We start from the raw sequence: 15,539 nt of genomic DNA, 5'->3' as shown, positions 1-15,539 counted from the left end.
TGTTAAATTCTTTATATTGGATTCTGTGATAAAAAGGCAGTTATTCTCCATTTGTGAATGTATTCGTATTTTGGAAATGTTGTAACAACCCCTGGCTTACAAAATATATACATATAAGTGTAAGTATATCTATCTACCTGACCCAGTAGGTTGTTGATTGAAAAATGAAATGAGAATAATAATTATTTTTAACTTAAACATTAGTTTAATCATAAATGTGATATTGGGTACATGTAGATTAGAGATCCAAAGTATTCATAATACATTTAGGTTTTTTTCTCGTGAATACTTCTACTATTGAACTACATTTCTTATATAATTGTCATACTTCATTTGGAATTTTGTATCCCAGAATGTGTGTGCTTTTGATTTTAATTTGACTCAACACAATCTTGTACTTTTCTACCATATAGTCAGAAGGTAATAAAGTAATTATATATGCCATCAGCAATGTTACATACACTTTGGAGTTTCTTCTTATTCTTTGAAATGTCAAATTCTTTTCTATCTTTAGTTAAGTGGTGAGTGTCCGGACTGAATATTCTCTTCCTCAAGTTTCCCAGCTTGCATCTCACTGCTTGACTTATAGGTCTGGCTTCCTGTAAATAAATCAACAAAAAATAAAATCCCTTTTCTCATTTCATGGATAACCATATTAAATTTCAAAGCATATAATCATCTTATCATTAAAATGGGTTTTTTTTATTTTTTTTTAAACAAACTGACTTCAGATCACTATAATGCATGTAATGTAAATGTGTTACTGTCTTTAATATATAAGTTGAACCAAATGCTTCATGTGCTTATTTTTTAAGACTTTAAACATAGTCCACACAAAAATTCTGCTATCATTTTCAATTCATGATTTTTGTCTCTGTTAATGTTAAAATATACATTGTATATTGAAAATCTTACTTAAAACTACATTAAAAATGTATTTCAAATCAAGGAAACGAAAGTGCATGTTGCACAAATATTGACCAACAATAAAATAAGTTGAAACAGGATGAAGGTTTCAATTTATTTAACAAACACTCAATACTCTGTTACATGTGTTACTGTCTTACTAAAATTATAGCAAGTTTCGTAAAATAGCTATTCAATAAACCAACAAAAAAATAATATTCAATTTGGATGTTTACGCATTTTACATGTTTTGGCAGCATTTTTTTACAGTTTACAAATGAACAATTATATCAGTATATATATTAGCTTGTGTATTTAAAATACATTTATACTGTACATGTTGATATTTCAGAGGTTAGTTGTCACTTAATTTTAGAAGATAACACAGTTGATACTTTTGATGTTTGTTGCCACTAAGTTTTAGACAATAATACTATTGAAAATATATGAACCAATCAGATTCCCTTCTTAAGTGTGTAGTTATGTTGCCATTAAACATTTTAAACATGTATATGTAGGATCAATGTAACCAACAACCAATATAGGTATTTTCAAAATTTCACTATCATGTTCAGTAACCAGTATCAACATGATCAAAAACTGGCTAAATGTGTATCAACAAGGTCCAGTGGAGTAGGTATAAATCTCATTTTTACTTAATGTATATATAAACTCCAAAAAAAAAATGGCTTATAAATTGTGATGAATAACCATTGATTGGAAAAATATTTCATTATTTATTCTTATAAAATTAACACAAATAAGGGGAGGTTTTTCATGCATGTCAATGAGCAATGATGAGACAGCAACTTAATAAACAGCTGCGCCATGAGCGCATGATCATGATGATATGCCCGACGTCTTGTGTGGAAGTTTTATGCAATAATCATAAATAGTTTCTGAGAAAGTTTTAAGCAATAACCATATATTGCTTTTTGAGACACGGCGGGACATGAGAAACCCCCAACCCTGGTTTTTTTTCACAAAAAACTAAATATCACTAAAATAAAATTTTGAATCAAAACCAAAATGTATACAGATCTTAAGATGAATATAACAAAGAAGTGTGTAAAATATTAAGCAATAATCATAAATCATTTTTGAGATACGGCACGACATGTAAAAAAAACCTTCCCCTTTTTTACAAAATACTCAATAACTCAAAAATGAAATTTTGAATCATCACCAAAAAGAATACAGATCTTTAGATTAATATAACAAAGACATGTGTAAAGTTTTAAGCTATAAGCATAAATCGTTTTTGAGATATGGTGTGACATATAAAAAAAAACTCCCCCTTTTTACAAAATACTCAATAACTCAAAAATAAAATTTTGAATCATCACCAAAAAGTATACAGATATTGAGATTTGTATAACAAAAAAGTGTGTAAAGTTTTAAGCAATAATCATAAATTGTTTTTGAGAAACGACACAACATGTAAAAAAAACCTTCCCCTTTTTTACAAAATACTCAATAACTCAAAAATGAAATTTTGAATCATCACCAAAAAGAATACAGATCTTTAGATTAATATAACAAAGACATGTGTAAAGTTTTAAGCTATAAGCATAAATCGTTTTTGAGATATGGTGTGACATATAAAAAAAAACTCCCCCTTTTTTACAAAATACTCAATAACTCAAAAATAAAATTTTGAATCATCACCAAAAAGTATACAGATATTGAGATTAATATAACTAAGAAGTGTTTAAAGTTTTAAGCCATTATCAAGAATTGTTTTTGAGATACGGTTTGACATGTGAAAAAAATAACCCCTGTTTTAGTTACAAAGTGCCATAACTCAAAAAGTTTTAATCTTATTTTCACCAAAAAGTATACAGATCTTTGACAATCATAAGAAACAACTATGATAAGTCGTTCTCAAGTCATGGTGCGACATATTTACGCCAGACAGACAGACTGACAGACAGACAGACGGACACCGGACATTTGTATACCATAATACGTCCCGTCAAAATTTTGACGGGCATATAAAAACATAAGAAAAACAAATAAAGTCAATGATTACAGAAATCATGATCAAACTAAGTACTGCTTATAAATAATGTCAATAGGCTTTAAAAATCTGTCTTTGTGCTTATTGTAAAATCATTTGGTAAAGCAGGTTATACATGTAAAGGAAATATATACATGTATATTGTAATTAGTTATACATTTTTAAAAACATTTTTGCCTATCATCATGATCATCATGATCAATCCATGTTTTGTTTAAATGCTGATTATATTTATTTGATTTTATTGCTTTTTAACTCTACTTTACCAGCATCCCAAAGGTTTCATAACACACAAAATAAAATGTATTAGATATAAACGATTGTAAACCTAACATGGACAATTTGTTGATACACAAACAACAAACAAACAGAACTAACAGAGCTAACAAATAAGGTTTAACAAGCATAATATATATATGGTCAATGGCAGAAAGGGTTCACAAAACTAAATTATGGTGTCATAGGTTAGTACCAAATGTAAACAACTATCCCACACCTACCATACTTAACTGACGGTACAGTTTACTTTTCTTTGGTTGCTGTAATACAGTGTATGTGTAGCAATTGTATATTGGAAAATATAAGAGAATCTACCATTCTACGGTTTTCTATATTTATCAGATAATCACAAAACATTATCATGATTATAGTTTGTCAGAAAGATGAACTATTTATATTTGTGAATTGTGTATACATGTATGTCCTACATATTTTCTGTCATTGTTCATGTTGTTAAGGCATGAAGTTTCTTGCACATGTTGCATATGAGTTCAAAACTGCAAAAAGTACCAAAAAAAAACCAGAATATTATTTAGTACCAGCATGACCAGTAGTTGTTATTATTGAAGGAATGTGCCTATTATCTTCTTTTTTTGTCAACCAGCTGGTGTTTGTTATAGGCTCATATAAATAGAATTTAGTTTGTAATTAATATATGGACCATAATTTGGTATTCAGCCTTTGGTTTCTTTTTGTATCCTTTTTTATAAGTTCTAAAATTTTAACTTTTATTTTGTGGGTTGTGTTGGTGTTAGAATAGTATGAATGGAACAATTGAGTTTTTCGAGAAAAAATTAATACATTTTGATTCACCGTTTACGTGACATGAAACCAAACAGGAAACCAATCTTTATTTTCTTTATTTTGCACAATATAATTCAAAAGGCATAAATAAACACCATTACTAGTGTTACTTGCTTCATGTTAATATTTAAAATCAATTTTCAATGTTATATTAAAGTTTTTTTTAAACCTGACAGGAAACCATAAGAAACCGAAAGCATTTTTTTAGTTTTATTTTATTGCAAAATCTGCTTAAAATAATCTGAACAGTATACTTTTTCTTAAAATCCATCTTAAATGTAACAGTATTATAAAACTCCTAAATATGTGCTTGTTTTGAAAACAATTAGTACAATTTATTCAGAATTTTCCATATTTTCTCCATTGATACAGGATACCATAATCGTTGAATCTTGATGTTTAAGCAAACAAAATGTATTTATATTTGGTTTTCATATTCCAGTTATATACAATTTATTCCAAATCATTGGCAATGTAACATTCTTTAAATCCAGTAAAGAAAAAAACTTTTAACATGGAATTAAAATCTTTAAAATAGGCACAATGTGATACTTGTTACCTGTACACCATCTACATGGTTTCCACATTTTAACCTACTTTAGTGGGCTAAAATCAATAAAGTACTTCCTTTCAAGTCATGCATGGTAAAAGTTTACTTCTCCTTTGACAAGTTTATTGCGTTTCTGATAAGTGTTTGCAGAACATGAATAAAAAATATTAATTAAAAACTGTGACAGGATTCCAACTTTGTACATTCTAAGTGTAACGGTATATTAACATGTATTTGTTATTAAATTATATTTATTCACCTAAAATATCCAGTAATATTTACTGCTGAAGTTAAATCAATCCAACGAGCATTGGTACAATGATAAGAGACGTAATTTCGATTGATTTTTTCAAGGACTCTTCACGTCATTATCGGGAAACGAAGTGTGTTCTAACGTCTGTCAAATATGAAATCGATTTTGTCAAGTCATTGGGCATTTATTTTCACACAGGATCGTATGTAACATAATGCACATAGGAAAAATAACAGACCACCGGCGCAATCTCTTTGACAATTGTATTTTCCTCTTTTAAACAAGACGAAACAAGTCTACAGATTATGTTTGCTAACATCCCGTTGGAAACAAAAACAATGTTTAGACCTAGTATTTCGTACATCCGTCTGTAATGGCGTTATCACATGTTAGTCACATGTTTCACGTATGACCAGAAATGGTTAGAACTTAAGGACAAAAACAATTTTAATAAATAACTGGACTTCTGTTTCGTGTGAAATGTAACACATAACGACAACGTAATTTTCTTACTTAATTATTACGAAGATCAAAACAAGAATGTAAATCATCTCGGATTTACCTGTTTGAACATCTCGCGAGAGTTCATATTTGCATATTGTTTTTAAGAATTCTATTACAACAAAGCAGATTACATCATCTAAAAATTGCGTTACGAAATCAGACACAAGAATCACGCCACTGTTCTTACATCTGCTACATAAATACTTATAGTTCTCAGCATTTTCTTCTCACTATTCTTATTGGTCGATGTTCTTTGTTATTTGAAAGCAAAAGTTACGAATTTGCCGGTGACGAATATCTATAAATCAGTCAGCGTTATGCTCTTCAGAAGCAATAAGTAACGCGAGAAACGACACAAAAATACGTTTGTAGAATCTTTGAAATTCGTATATTTTAATTTTTTTTCTAGGGAAGAGTAGCATACACTTGTATGTTGATAAAAATAATGGCATCTTCAGATGTAGTTGCAACTTTTCTTACAGTAATTCACATTTTATCACTTTTCTATAGTTATAGGAAACGGAGCCCAATAGCAAATTATGGTCCATATATGTCATGTATGTAAATGGTCAATTTTGGTATTTTAGTATGTCAAATTCAACATGTATATATATTTAGGACATCACTAACATGGACTAACTGATATTTTACTTAGAATAATTATAATCAACAACTTTAATTTTGTGATGAAATTTATTTCCAAAGCTTTTCATTTTATTGAAATACATGCATGACATGTTCATGATGTTGCACTTCATGCTTTTAAAAAAAATCTTGGTTTCATTGTGTAATGCCTTGGTTTACAATGTACACATATCATGTTGAGTGTCCCTATTTAGAATTAAAGTTATCACAGACTTACATGTATCAAGCTTATATGAAATTGCAACCAGTCATGCTAAAGTAACATTTAAAACAAGTGCTTTTCCCATGTACATTGTACATTTGTGCTTGCACGTACAATCAGGTATAATTTAAATTTTTTACATCTATTTATATTATATCAAATCATTAAAAATATGTTGGATTTACAATTGTGACAAGCTGTAATCTAAATCAATTAAATCTTACCGCTGGTGTTGAAGCTGTTTGTTGAAGTCGTTTGTGCATGTTGTGTCTGTAGGGTACTGCGTAACCTGATGGATCAACATAAACATCACACTCTGTGTCGTCTCTGAAGTTAACCTTAATGGGATCAACATAGATAGGATCGTCAAAATAGTTATCTCTCCGCAAACATTCAGCACTATAACTTCTTTTCAAGCTGCCACTTCCTTCAGATATATTATCATCAGGTCGATCCCAATGTTTGATTTTATTTAAATCAAATTTAGAATTTCTTACTGAATCAAGTTCCTCATACAGAGGTGATACATTACCAGTGTGTGTTTCTCCTGATGGTCGTTTTGGTACTTCTGGCTTTTCCCTCTTACAAAACGAATTTGATTTTTGAGGGGTACTTGTTGCCATGGTATCTGGTTTGTCTCTAGGAGGTGGAGGTCTGTTTGGCCTCAGGGCTTGTTTTGAAACACTTTCATTATTTTCACTTTCAGATTTATTAATTCTTTTATAAACTGGTGTTACTGTATTTGGAATAAAATCATCTGGAACGGTTTCATAATGATGTTTTACTTTAAATTTTTCCTGAGATATTTGTTTGTCTTGTATGTTCAAATCTTTAAGTTTCATATAATCATCATGAGCACCTGTACGTGGGGGTTTAACAGGAGGTGGATTTGGACCTGTTGGCCCAGACTCCCAAACAGCACCATATTCATTATCTTCCTCTTGAGCTTGACTGGGAGGTCGAGAACGAGGTTTAATTGGTGGTGTTGGTTTTATATCTTTAGAATCAACCTCAGAACTAACTGGTCGTGATCTGGGTTTTGCAGTAGGTGTTCGTTTAATAACATTATGATCATCTTCTCCTGATGAAGAACTTATACGTTGTGATCTTGTTCTAGCAATAGAAGGTGGCCGTAATGAGGAAACTGTAGACTGACCTGTAACAAAGGTATCCTCAGAATTGTCTATACTTTCAAATCTTTTTGTTCTTTCTGCAACAGAAACTGGCCGCGAGGGAGTGAACCTTGATACAGGATTTCGTCGCAATACTTCAGAGGCAATATCATTGTCTGAATGTACAGTTTTTAACTTTCCAGTCGGCTGTGTATTACCCTCACTAAAATTCTGAACTAATTTACTGATTGCTGGAGATTCACTACTTGGTCTACGTTTATGTAAAATTTGATCTCGCATTGATGTCAATTCTCCCTTGTCATTACTACTCCCATTTTGTGATGTCAATGCAGGTTTTGGGAAGGTCCTCTTTGGGCTTACATTGCTAGAATTTGACACAGCAGCTGATACTGGTCTAGGAATTTTCTTAGGACTAATTGGAGGTTTTGGATTGGTACCTTCTCCAGTATTTTCAAATCTTTTACGGATGTTTTCCATCTGACCAGCATTCAATTGGCGTACACTTGTTTTGGGGTTCACATATTCAGACATATTTGATAAAGTTTGCTTTTAGAAAAAAATTCCATATTGAACATTTTTGCATAAATTCTCTTTTCTTTTTCATTTTCCTTAACAAATCTTTATATCTTGCATCTGGAAAAAAAAGACATTCCTTTAACATGTTTAATAGTTTTCTGAATTAGGAAGTGAATTCCAATACATTATATACAGGGCCTTTTATAGCTGACTATTGGTATGGGCTTTGCTCATTGTTGAAGGTTTTACAGTGACCTATAGTTGTTAATTTGTGTTTTATTTTGGTCTCTTGTTGAGAGTTGTCTCGTTTGCAATCATACCACATCTTCTTTTTTATGTATATTCACCTCTAAAAAAGATGAACGTATCATTAACAGTAAAGGACTGTCAGTTATGTATAAATATGCAATTACCCCGGTACTACATTTATCTATTAATATACATATATATGACATATGTAGCTAGAAACATTTTTGAGGAAACATAGGAAATAAGACAATGTATACACATCATTTTGTTTATTAATTTATTCTCTAATTGATACATGTATGCATGCTGATTGAGAATGTTAGGGTAGAATCTTTCTCAGCTACTATTTGGTTTATTAAAAATATTTAGTGAAAGTGTAACCGAGGAGCATGATTCTTCTTACATTAATACAACATCATCTTTGCCTCCACCATGATTTGAAACCGGTACCTCTGTGTTACAAGGCAGCGCGTTAACAGACTGTGCTAAAGATGTAAATCCTTAGCTCAACCTCTTATGGCTTACTATTTATAACTATTAATTTGATTACTATATTTTCTAAGGGAAGCAATCCTGTCGTCACAAAAGCATGATTTATAAAAAGGTGACCTATTTAAAGAGGTAAAGATAACTAGCATGAGGATCTTCTGCTAGTAAAAAAAAAAAAATATGCATTGACAGTGTTCAGTGAATCTCATGCTGAATAGGTAAAAGTTTATTTTTATTTTTTTACTAATAAATAGTAATAAGTAGTAAAGGATAGAAACATTTGTGGAGCAGATACAATTATAATGATGCTTTTATTTTTATGATCATGCAATGGAATTGGCATGACTATTTCTGCAATATGCAACCCCAGAAATGTTACATGATTGACAGTCATTGTTAGTCACAAACATTATTTAGTAAATCTGGTGAAACTAACAACTGAATTTCGGACTAGAAGAAGATGTCCATTTGCTCATTTTGTGAAAAATTCTGACAAAACTCTTTATTTAGCATGTCAATGTATATCCTACCTATACTTTTGATTCAACAGAAGCACAAGAAACTATCTAATTATGTGGATTTTTACATGTTTTCGCTTTACATTTACTATTCACTTCCTATACCGTCAAGAGCCATATTTCTTATCTCGTTTCCGCTTCCGGTCTTTCCGTACAATATTGTCAACATGGTGGGCTATTTTCTGTTCTGTCTTTTTCGAATCCGAAGTCATCTTGTCTTCCCCTTTATAATTTTATGCTTAAAAGTATATTTAAACAAAAATTAAAGTGTATGCTGTTTCATGTCACAATTTTTATCCTATTATACATGTTGAAGGAAAATATAAATGTTTTTTTTGAAACAATCTATTTGGTGTTCAGTTTAGGTTAACTAGTGGTCCGGTCTATTAATGAAGTCGAATATAAATTAATTGTCGATTTTAGAATTACATATATGCGGGTACTCATATATGTAGAGACTGACGTCTATAATTATTTCCCCAAGTTGAAATAACATTGTATAAATATATGTGCTCTCAACCAACCGTCATTGTCAATTTCTAAATGAGATTTCAAGATTTGATTGCAAGGCTAAATATGATGCAGGCTGCACCGAAACAGTTGCATACTTTATTATTAGATTGATTAGATTACAAATATATAGATGGTCATGATAGTCCCTGGGCTCTGGATGGTCAAGTGGTCTACAAATTTATACAAGTAGTCCGACTATGCTGTATCACTATCACAAGCCAGTAAACTCATACTTAAGTTTGTGTGTTTGAATACTACAAAAGGCAGGTACACCCGACTCCAATCTTAATTGACCATGGTTGTAAGTGTTCCTACTTTGTACCTAGGGGTGATGAATCCCTCCTGGCACTCATGATCACCACGAAATAGCTCAATAGTGTTGGAAGTGGCAACTTGAATACCAATCAATCGGTCAGCTTAATCGCTGAACTTTTTATTTTTAATTACTTAGCAGATTGTGAAGTTTTAAAGTGCAATGTTTGCTTCTTTTCATTCTTGTGGAAAAATCTTATTTGTCACTGTGTAGTAGGTCTCCCATGAATACATGAGGGTAGTAATTGGTGTACCTTCATGACGAACAAAAAATCATTCTAATTGACGTTTACAAACTTTTGTGTATGATAATGAAATGAACACTTTCTTTTACGCAATAAATAAATTGTCTAATTTCGATGCTAAAGTTATATATTTGTGACCTCTGACAAATCAAGGTAAAATTTTAACCAATTTGACGTTTATGGTAGCCAACAATGACCATTTGACGTCTGACTAAAGCATATTACTTACCTCGTACATGATAATTTAAGAAATTTGTGGAAGGCTTATTCATAATTTTATCTATTATAATTACCATTCTTTTTCAGACAACAAAAAATAAGAAGACCAGGAAGCTGAGAGGTCATGTCAGTCATGGACATGGTCGTATTGGTATGTTCATTCATTTATTTAAGTTTAAATTGTAGAAAGATGCTTACACTGATTTTCTTTCTTTGAAGTATATTATCTCTATCTAATTGACAACAATTACAAATGATCCAATGCAAATTAGATCCCTAAAATAGTCAATTTCAGATTACCATATTGTTTTTAATGTTGATTGTGTACCCATATTGTCCTGATGATGGTATGAAACAGGCTGAACAAATTTATAAATTTGACATTGTATTTACACACTGGTCAACAAGTTTAACATTAACCACAAATGTAATTAATAAATCACAAATTGACCTTGTGTTCTTCTTGATGGAATGCACATAAAAGAGAATGAAACTACATGTACATGTACAAGTAGTTTGATGAAACGCAACCTTCTCATTTTAATGCAATTGTAAATTTCATCTTCATCAGAACACGGGGGAAAAAACATTTTAAGGAAAGAATGGTTGAAGAATATACATGTATGGACTAATAAATAGTCAAACAATACATTAATATCTATAAAATACCATAACCAGTGCTGAACAAAGAAACTTTGGAAATACGGAAAGCATTGAAACTGTAACCAATTGTCAAATCTTGCATGCTCAAAGAAAACTTGAGCTTTCAAAGCCAAAATTGAGGTGACAAATTAAAGGAGATTTAAGAAACACATCATTTTAGCCCTGTAATATAATCATACATACTTTGTAGAGAAAAATCAAGTTTATCTTAGGCTAAACGTTACATGAATTGCGTCTCAGACACATTGTGAGATGCATTGGCATGGTTGGTAAACACATAGAATAGTGTGTAAAGATTTATTTTCTTTTTAGGCAAACACAGGAAGCATCCTGGTGGTCGTGGTAATGCTGGTGGTCAGCATCATCATAGAATCAACTTTGATAAATAGTAAGTATTTACAGTCTGCACCAAAAACTTTTTCAACTACTAGTCCGTATTGGTCAATGATAATAAGGTCAGAGTGTCCCAAACTTTGTCTGTCAGACTTTAAATGGCAGACAAAAATTCATTTCTAGATTTTTGGTGGCAAAGGTCAAAATTCTGAACATGTTCTGAAAGAGCCAGTGTGTGTGATTCAATCTTATCTCTACATGTTTTTTTGGTAAAATTTATTTAAATCTACAGGGCCAATTTTAACCATTTGCAATAGCAATCATCTTTACAGCATAATGTTTTTTGAAAATATATAAAAGGTATCTCATGATCTCACCTGCCAACTAACATGGTTGCCGAGACAAAAAAATAGAACATTGGGGTTAAATATTGTTTATTGAAATACCTACTGGCTTTTTTAACAGAAAATATAAAACGTTGCTTTTACTGAGTTTCGGCCTTATATGATGATATAAAAAATTTAACTGGAGGATCATGAGTAGAGTTTCAGCAACATTCATATTATGTTAACATTAAAAAGCTTAATTGTGGTGTTCATGTATTATTTAACCAATTATGATATGATATTCAATATTATTTGACAGCCATCCTGGTTACTTCGGTAAAGTAGGTATGAGATACTACCACAAGACCTTGAATAAGTTCCACTGTCCTGCTGTTAACATAGAAAGATTATGGAGTTTAGTATCAGATCAAACCAGACAAGTGTATAAAGACAAAAAAGACAAGGCACCAGTCATTGATGTAGTAAGAGCTGTAAGTATGAAGACCCAGAAAAATAGACACCGTACCAGTAACAACCACAGTTTATTTTTGGTTATGTTTATCAAAATAAGGTTATGTTTTAAAAAAAAATAGCTAAAGATCCTGTACTCCTCACCTTTTAGAGTTATGGATTTAATGCTGTCTGAGTAATAAAAAAAAAGAAGTTTTAGATTTGTGGACCTATAAAGAAATAAATGTTCAAGTTGAAATTATTCCCTATATCTTCTTATCACTTTATTCAACATCTCTGCCAAGGATAGTATACAACATTGGATTGTTGATTACACTACAATTGAAATATGTTCTTCCACACATTTTTTAGTGTACTTTTTACATTTTCTAAAATCTTATTGCATTGACCTTGCATTTAGTTCAAGAATCCTCTATTGCCATAGGACATTTATCTTTCAAAAAGACTTCAAAGGGGCACTTCCTGTCAAATTCATTGTCACCGATTTGACTCAAATTCTCATATTTGATTTATAACAATGTAAAACAATTATCCACACTATCAAAAGTCTAAAATAAACAGTTTACAGAGCATGGGGTAGATAAAATATAGGTTTGTTTCGTGTGTATATTAGTCCTGACGCCAATTAATTAACTATTGATTTGACCTCAGATGATCATATAAGCGATGTAAACATAAATAAAGATATGAATAGATTAAACCAACATGTGCAATTGGATTTTTATAGGTCTGTTTGATTAAATTATATAGATTTAAAATAGATTCTCATTGCTTTTAACCGTATAAATGTGCATTGAATTAGTTATCAAATGATTAACCGTAGTTTCACTTTCATTGTTGACATTCTTTTCTTTAAATTAACAGTACACGTACAATGCATGCGTTGTCAATCTCTAGCTAGGGGTTAAATTGAAGTTCACATGAATACGGATTTAAAGAGGTCGACTCATTCACTTGCAAGTGAAAACCTAATTATCAATGTCTCTAAGCGTAATTTGACAAAATTGAACCTTTTTGGCTGCAAAAAGCAAATTGTTTTTTCACTATTTCACTTTCATTATTAATTGAACAAAAAAAATCAAACTTTAGATTTTTGATAAACATCGTAGCAAGTGCCCCTTTAAATATATGATTAAGAAGATGTGTTATGGTTGCCAATGAGACAACTCTTCCTGTTTGATTATTAGTATATCCAATCTAGTATGGGGGGCTATATTGCATTCACCTTTAAAATATTTTACCTATATTTTATTACCAAATAAAATAACTTCATATTTGATCAGGTGGTATTGCTCAAGCATTGTCAAAAAAGGGTTTTCTTCACACAAATCCGTACTCAAAAATTTATTTCAAACTACAAAAATGTTCTTATTTGTGTAAAAGTGAACTATTTGATAATCTGCATTGTTATAGTGAACAGTTGAAGATGTGCTTGATAACCAGATCTCTATAAGAAGAAGTTACTTTATCTGCATATTAAATACTACATCAAAAATGGTTGTGGACAGATATCAGCAAAGTTGAGATTAATCGCAAACATTTTCTTTTTACAGGGATACTACAAAGTTCTGGGAAAAGGACATTTACCAAAACAGCCAATGATTGTTAAAGCCAGATTCTTCAGTCGAGAGGCAGAAAAGAAAATAAACTCTGTTGGTGGAACATGTGTCCTAGTGGCATAAGTGTCAATAAAATAACTACAGTCTTTATTGGGTTCAGTGTCTATTTTCATATTGCTTTGTTTAAACAGCTGAATACCAACAGCCTAAATTCATTTCCTTTTGTAGACTGGAATCGATTTGGAAACCATAACAAATGATTTAATGATGACATGGTAAAAAATCTGTTTGCTTTGGTTTTAAGTTTCTTGACCTTGATTGTTACTTGTGTTCAGACTCTATGTCCTGTGGTAAATTGAGGAAATTTTGTGGTATGTAATTGTTAACTAGTTTTGTACTTACATTTGTCAATTCAGAATTCCCACCTAGTATATAGTTCTCTTTCTGAAGGTGTGATGTCATTTTACACATTCCTCACACATACACATTAGCCATAATTATAATCAACATGTACTGTGGATTCAATTTTGTTCGTGGTATACCAATTTTCGTGGGTCACAGCGAACCACGAATTTAAGAATTCAACGAAGAATAATCCCGATAAGTGTGTATGGAGCCGGATGTTTATTTCCGGTTATGTTATGCAGTTCTAGTAAAGTGTTGACTAGCGATAAACATTGTAACATAACACATGTTTTTTATTGAAAGAAGATACAAGTATTTGAAATAAATCAATAATAAATATATCGAATATCAGTGATAATTTACCATTTTAAAATTGATTAAAACTTCATGGAAAATAAGTTTTTAGTGGAAGAAGACGTCAAGTCTTCTGAAGACTTAAGGGGCCGACCCTTGGCATTGAGTCTCTGTATTCCGCATTCATTTCGTGTATTACAATTTCAAAACAACTTAGATTCCTTACACCGATTTTTACACATGATTAGGCATCTGAATCATTTAATTTGTAAATCATGATTGTAAAACAATCGCTATCGTAAATATGAATCTTTTATTTATGTAAATTATTAGATTTCATCTCATCCACATGAACGTTATTTGTTTACTTGTAACAGGATGTTTTAACTGTAGATATTTGTATTACGCATGCGTGAATTTGGTATTGGGACAACTCTCCCTATTTACAAGTTCGCCCTTGAAGTTACGAATTTGCAATCCTGCAGACAAGAAGATTTTGTTTTTATATAAATAAAAAGGATATATAAAGTGTTGTCTTTATTCATGGTTTTCCTTTGTCATGTGAATTAGATGTCCTTCGTAACATACATGTGAACCTCCCAGCGGGAGAACAAAACTCTCGTTTTCAGGGGTCTCCTCCCGTCCTCCCGTTTAGGAGAAAAAACTCCCGTGTATGAAATATTTCATGAATGAAAATTTTTAGACGCCATATTTGATCATTTCTCACTACTGTACGGGTGTAATTGACACCTGTGTTAAATTTTACCTGAACATCAAAGAAGATGTATAATTATATGGCTTCACTTGACAGCTTGGGTGTCAAACATACTGGTAATCAACGATGTTTACCTCCGGCTAACTGCCGTTGTGTTATCAAAACGATGTGTATTGGGAATATTGAAATACTTTTTTGTTACTTCCCTTTGTTTTAGCCTGTTTTCAGTTATTTTGCTTTTAAAAGTGTAAATTGTAAAAAGACTATAAATGATTAATATTTTAATCAAATAATCATAAAATGATGTTGATTAAATGAATTTAAATGATTTTGGACAAATAAAAAAATTAAAATTTATAAATTATTTTAGCAATCTAGACCTCCTTTCAAGGATTACATTGAAGTTTATATGATAA

The 15,539-nt window shown here is 31.0% G+C and overlaps 2 protein-coding genes across 6 annotated transcripts in view; one reads left to right on the top strand and one right to left on the bottom strand.

Annotated features, from left to right (window-relative positions):
* LOC134685590 (DENN domain-containing protein 2C-like) overlaps positions 1-9,191 on the bottom strand; it is a 35,754-nt gene extending 26,563 nt beyond the window's left edge. For 4 of the 5 annotated variants that reach the window (XM_063545418.1, XM_063545419.1, XM_063545421.1 and 1 more), the window contains exons 1-4: positions 9,081-9,191; positions 6,388-7,929; positions 3,427-3,465; positions 462-599 (exon numbers count right to left, since the gene is read on the bottom strand). In XM_063545418.1, coding sequence (XP_063401488.1) covers positions 462-599; positions 3,427-3,465; positions 6,388-7,827 — 1,617 coding nt within the window. In that variant the 5' untranslated portion in view covers positions 7,828-7,929; positions 9,081-9,191. The remainder of the gene's footprint in view (positions 1-461; positions 600-3,426; positions 3,466-6,387; positions 7,930-9,080) is intronic. The other variant, XM_063545420.1, reaches the window with a different exon arrangement.
* LOC134685591 (large ribosomal subunit protein uL15-like) lies at positions 9,047-13,857 on the top strand. The gene is made up of 5 exons (XM_063545423.1): positions 9,047-9,238; positions 10,445-10,508; positions 11,333-11,408; positions 11,999-12,170; positions 13,704-13,857. Exons 1-5 carry the CDS (start codon positions 9,062-9,064, stop codon positions 13,830-13,832), a joined length of 618 nt encoding a protein of 205 aa, XP_063401493.1. The 5' UTR covers positions 9,047-9,061; the 3' UTR covers positions 13,833-13,857.
* Positions 13,858-15,539: the final 1,682 nt, after the last annotated feature.

This window comes from Mytilus trossulus, chromosome 9 (assembly GCF_036588685.1).
Source record: "Mytilus trossulus isolate FHL-02 chromosome 9, PNRI_Mtr1.1.1.hap1, whole genome shotgun sequence".
Lineage (NCBI taxonomy): Eukaryota > Metazoa > Mollusca > Bivalvia > Mytilida > Mytilidae > Mytilus > Mytilus trossulus.
The sequence above is the reverse complement of the archived record's forward strand: the minus strand, read 5'-3'. Positions and strand labels throughout refer to the sequence as shown.

Bases quoted from the DNA above. Each gene is read 5' to 3' on its own strand.
- LOC134685591 (XM_063545423.1), top strand. From the start codon at position 9,062: ATGTCAATGTATATCCTACCTATACTTTTGATTCAACAGAAGCACAAG. The intron at 10,509-11,332 runs GTATGTTCATTC...TTTTCTTTTTAG, and splicing joins TCATGGACATGGTCGTATTG to GCAAACACAGGAAGCATCCT. The intron at 12,171-13,703 runs GTAAGTATGAAG...TTCTTTTTACAG, and splicing joins TCATTGATGTAGTAAGAGCT to GGATACTACAAAGTTCTGGG.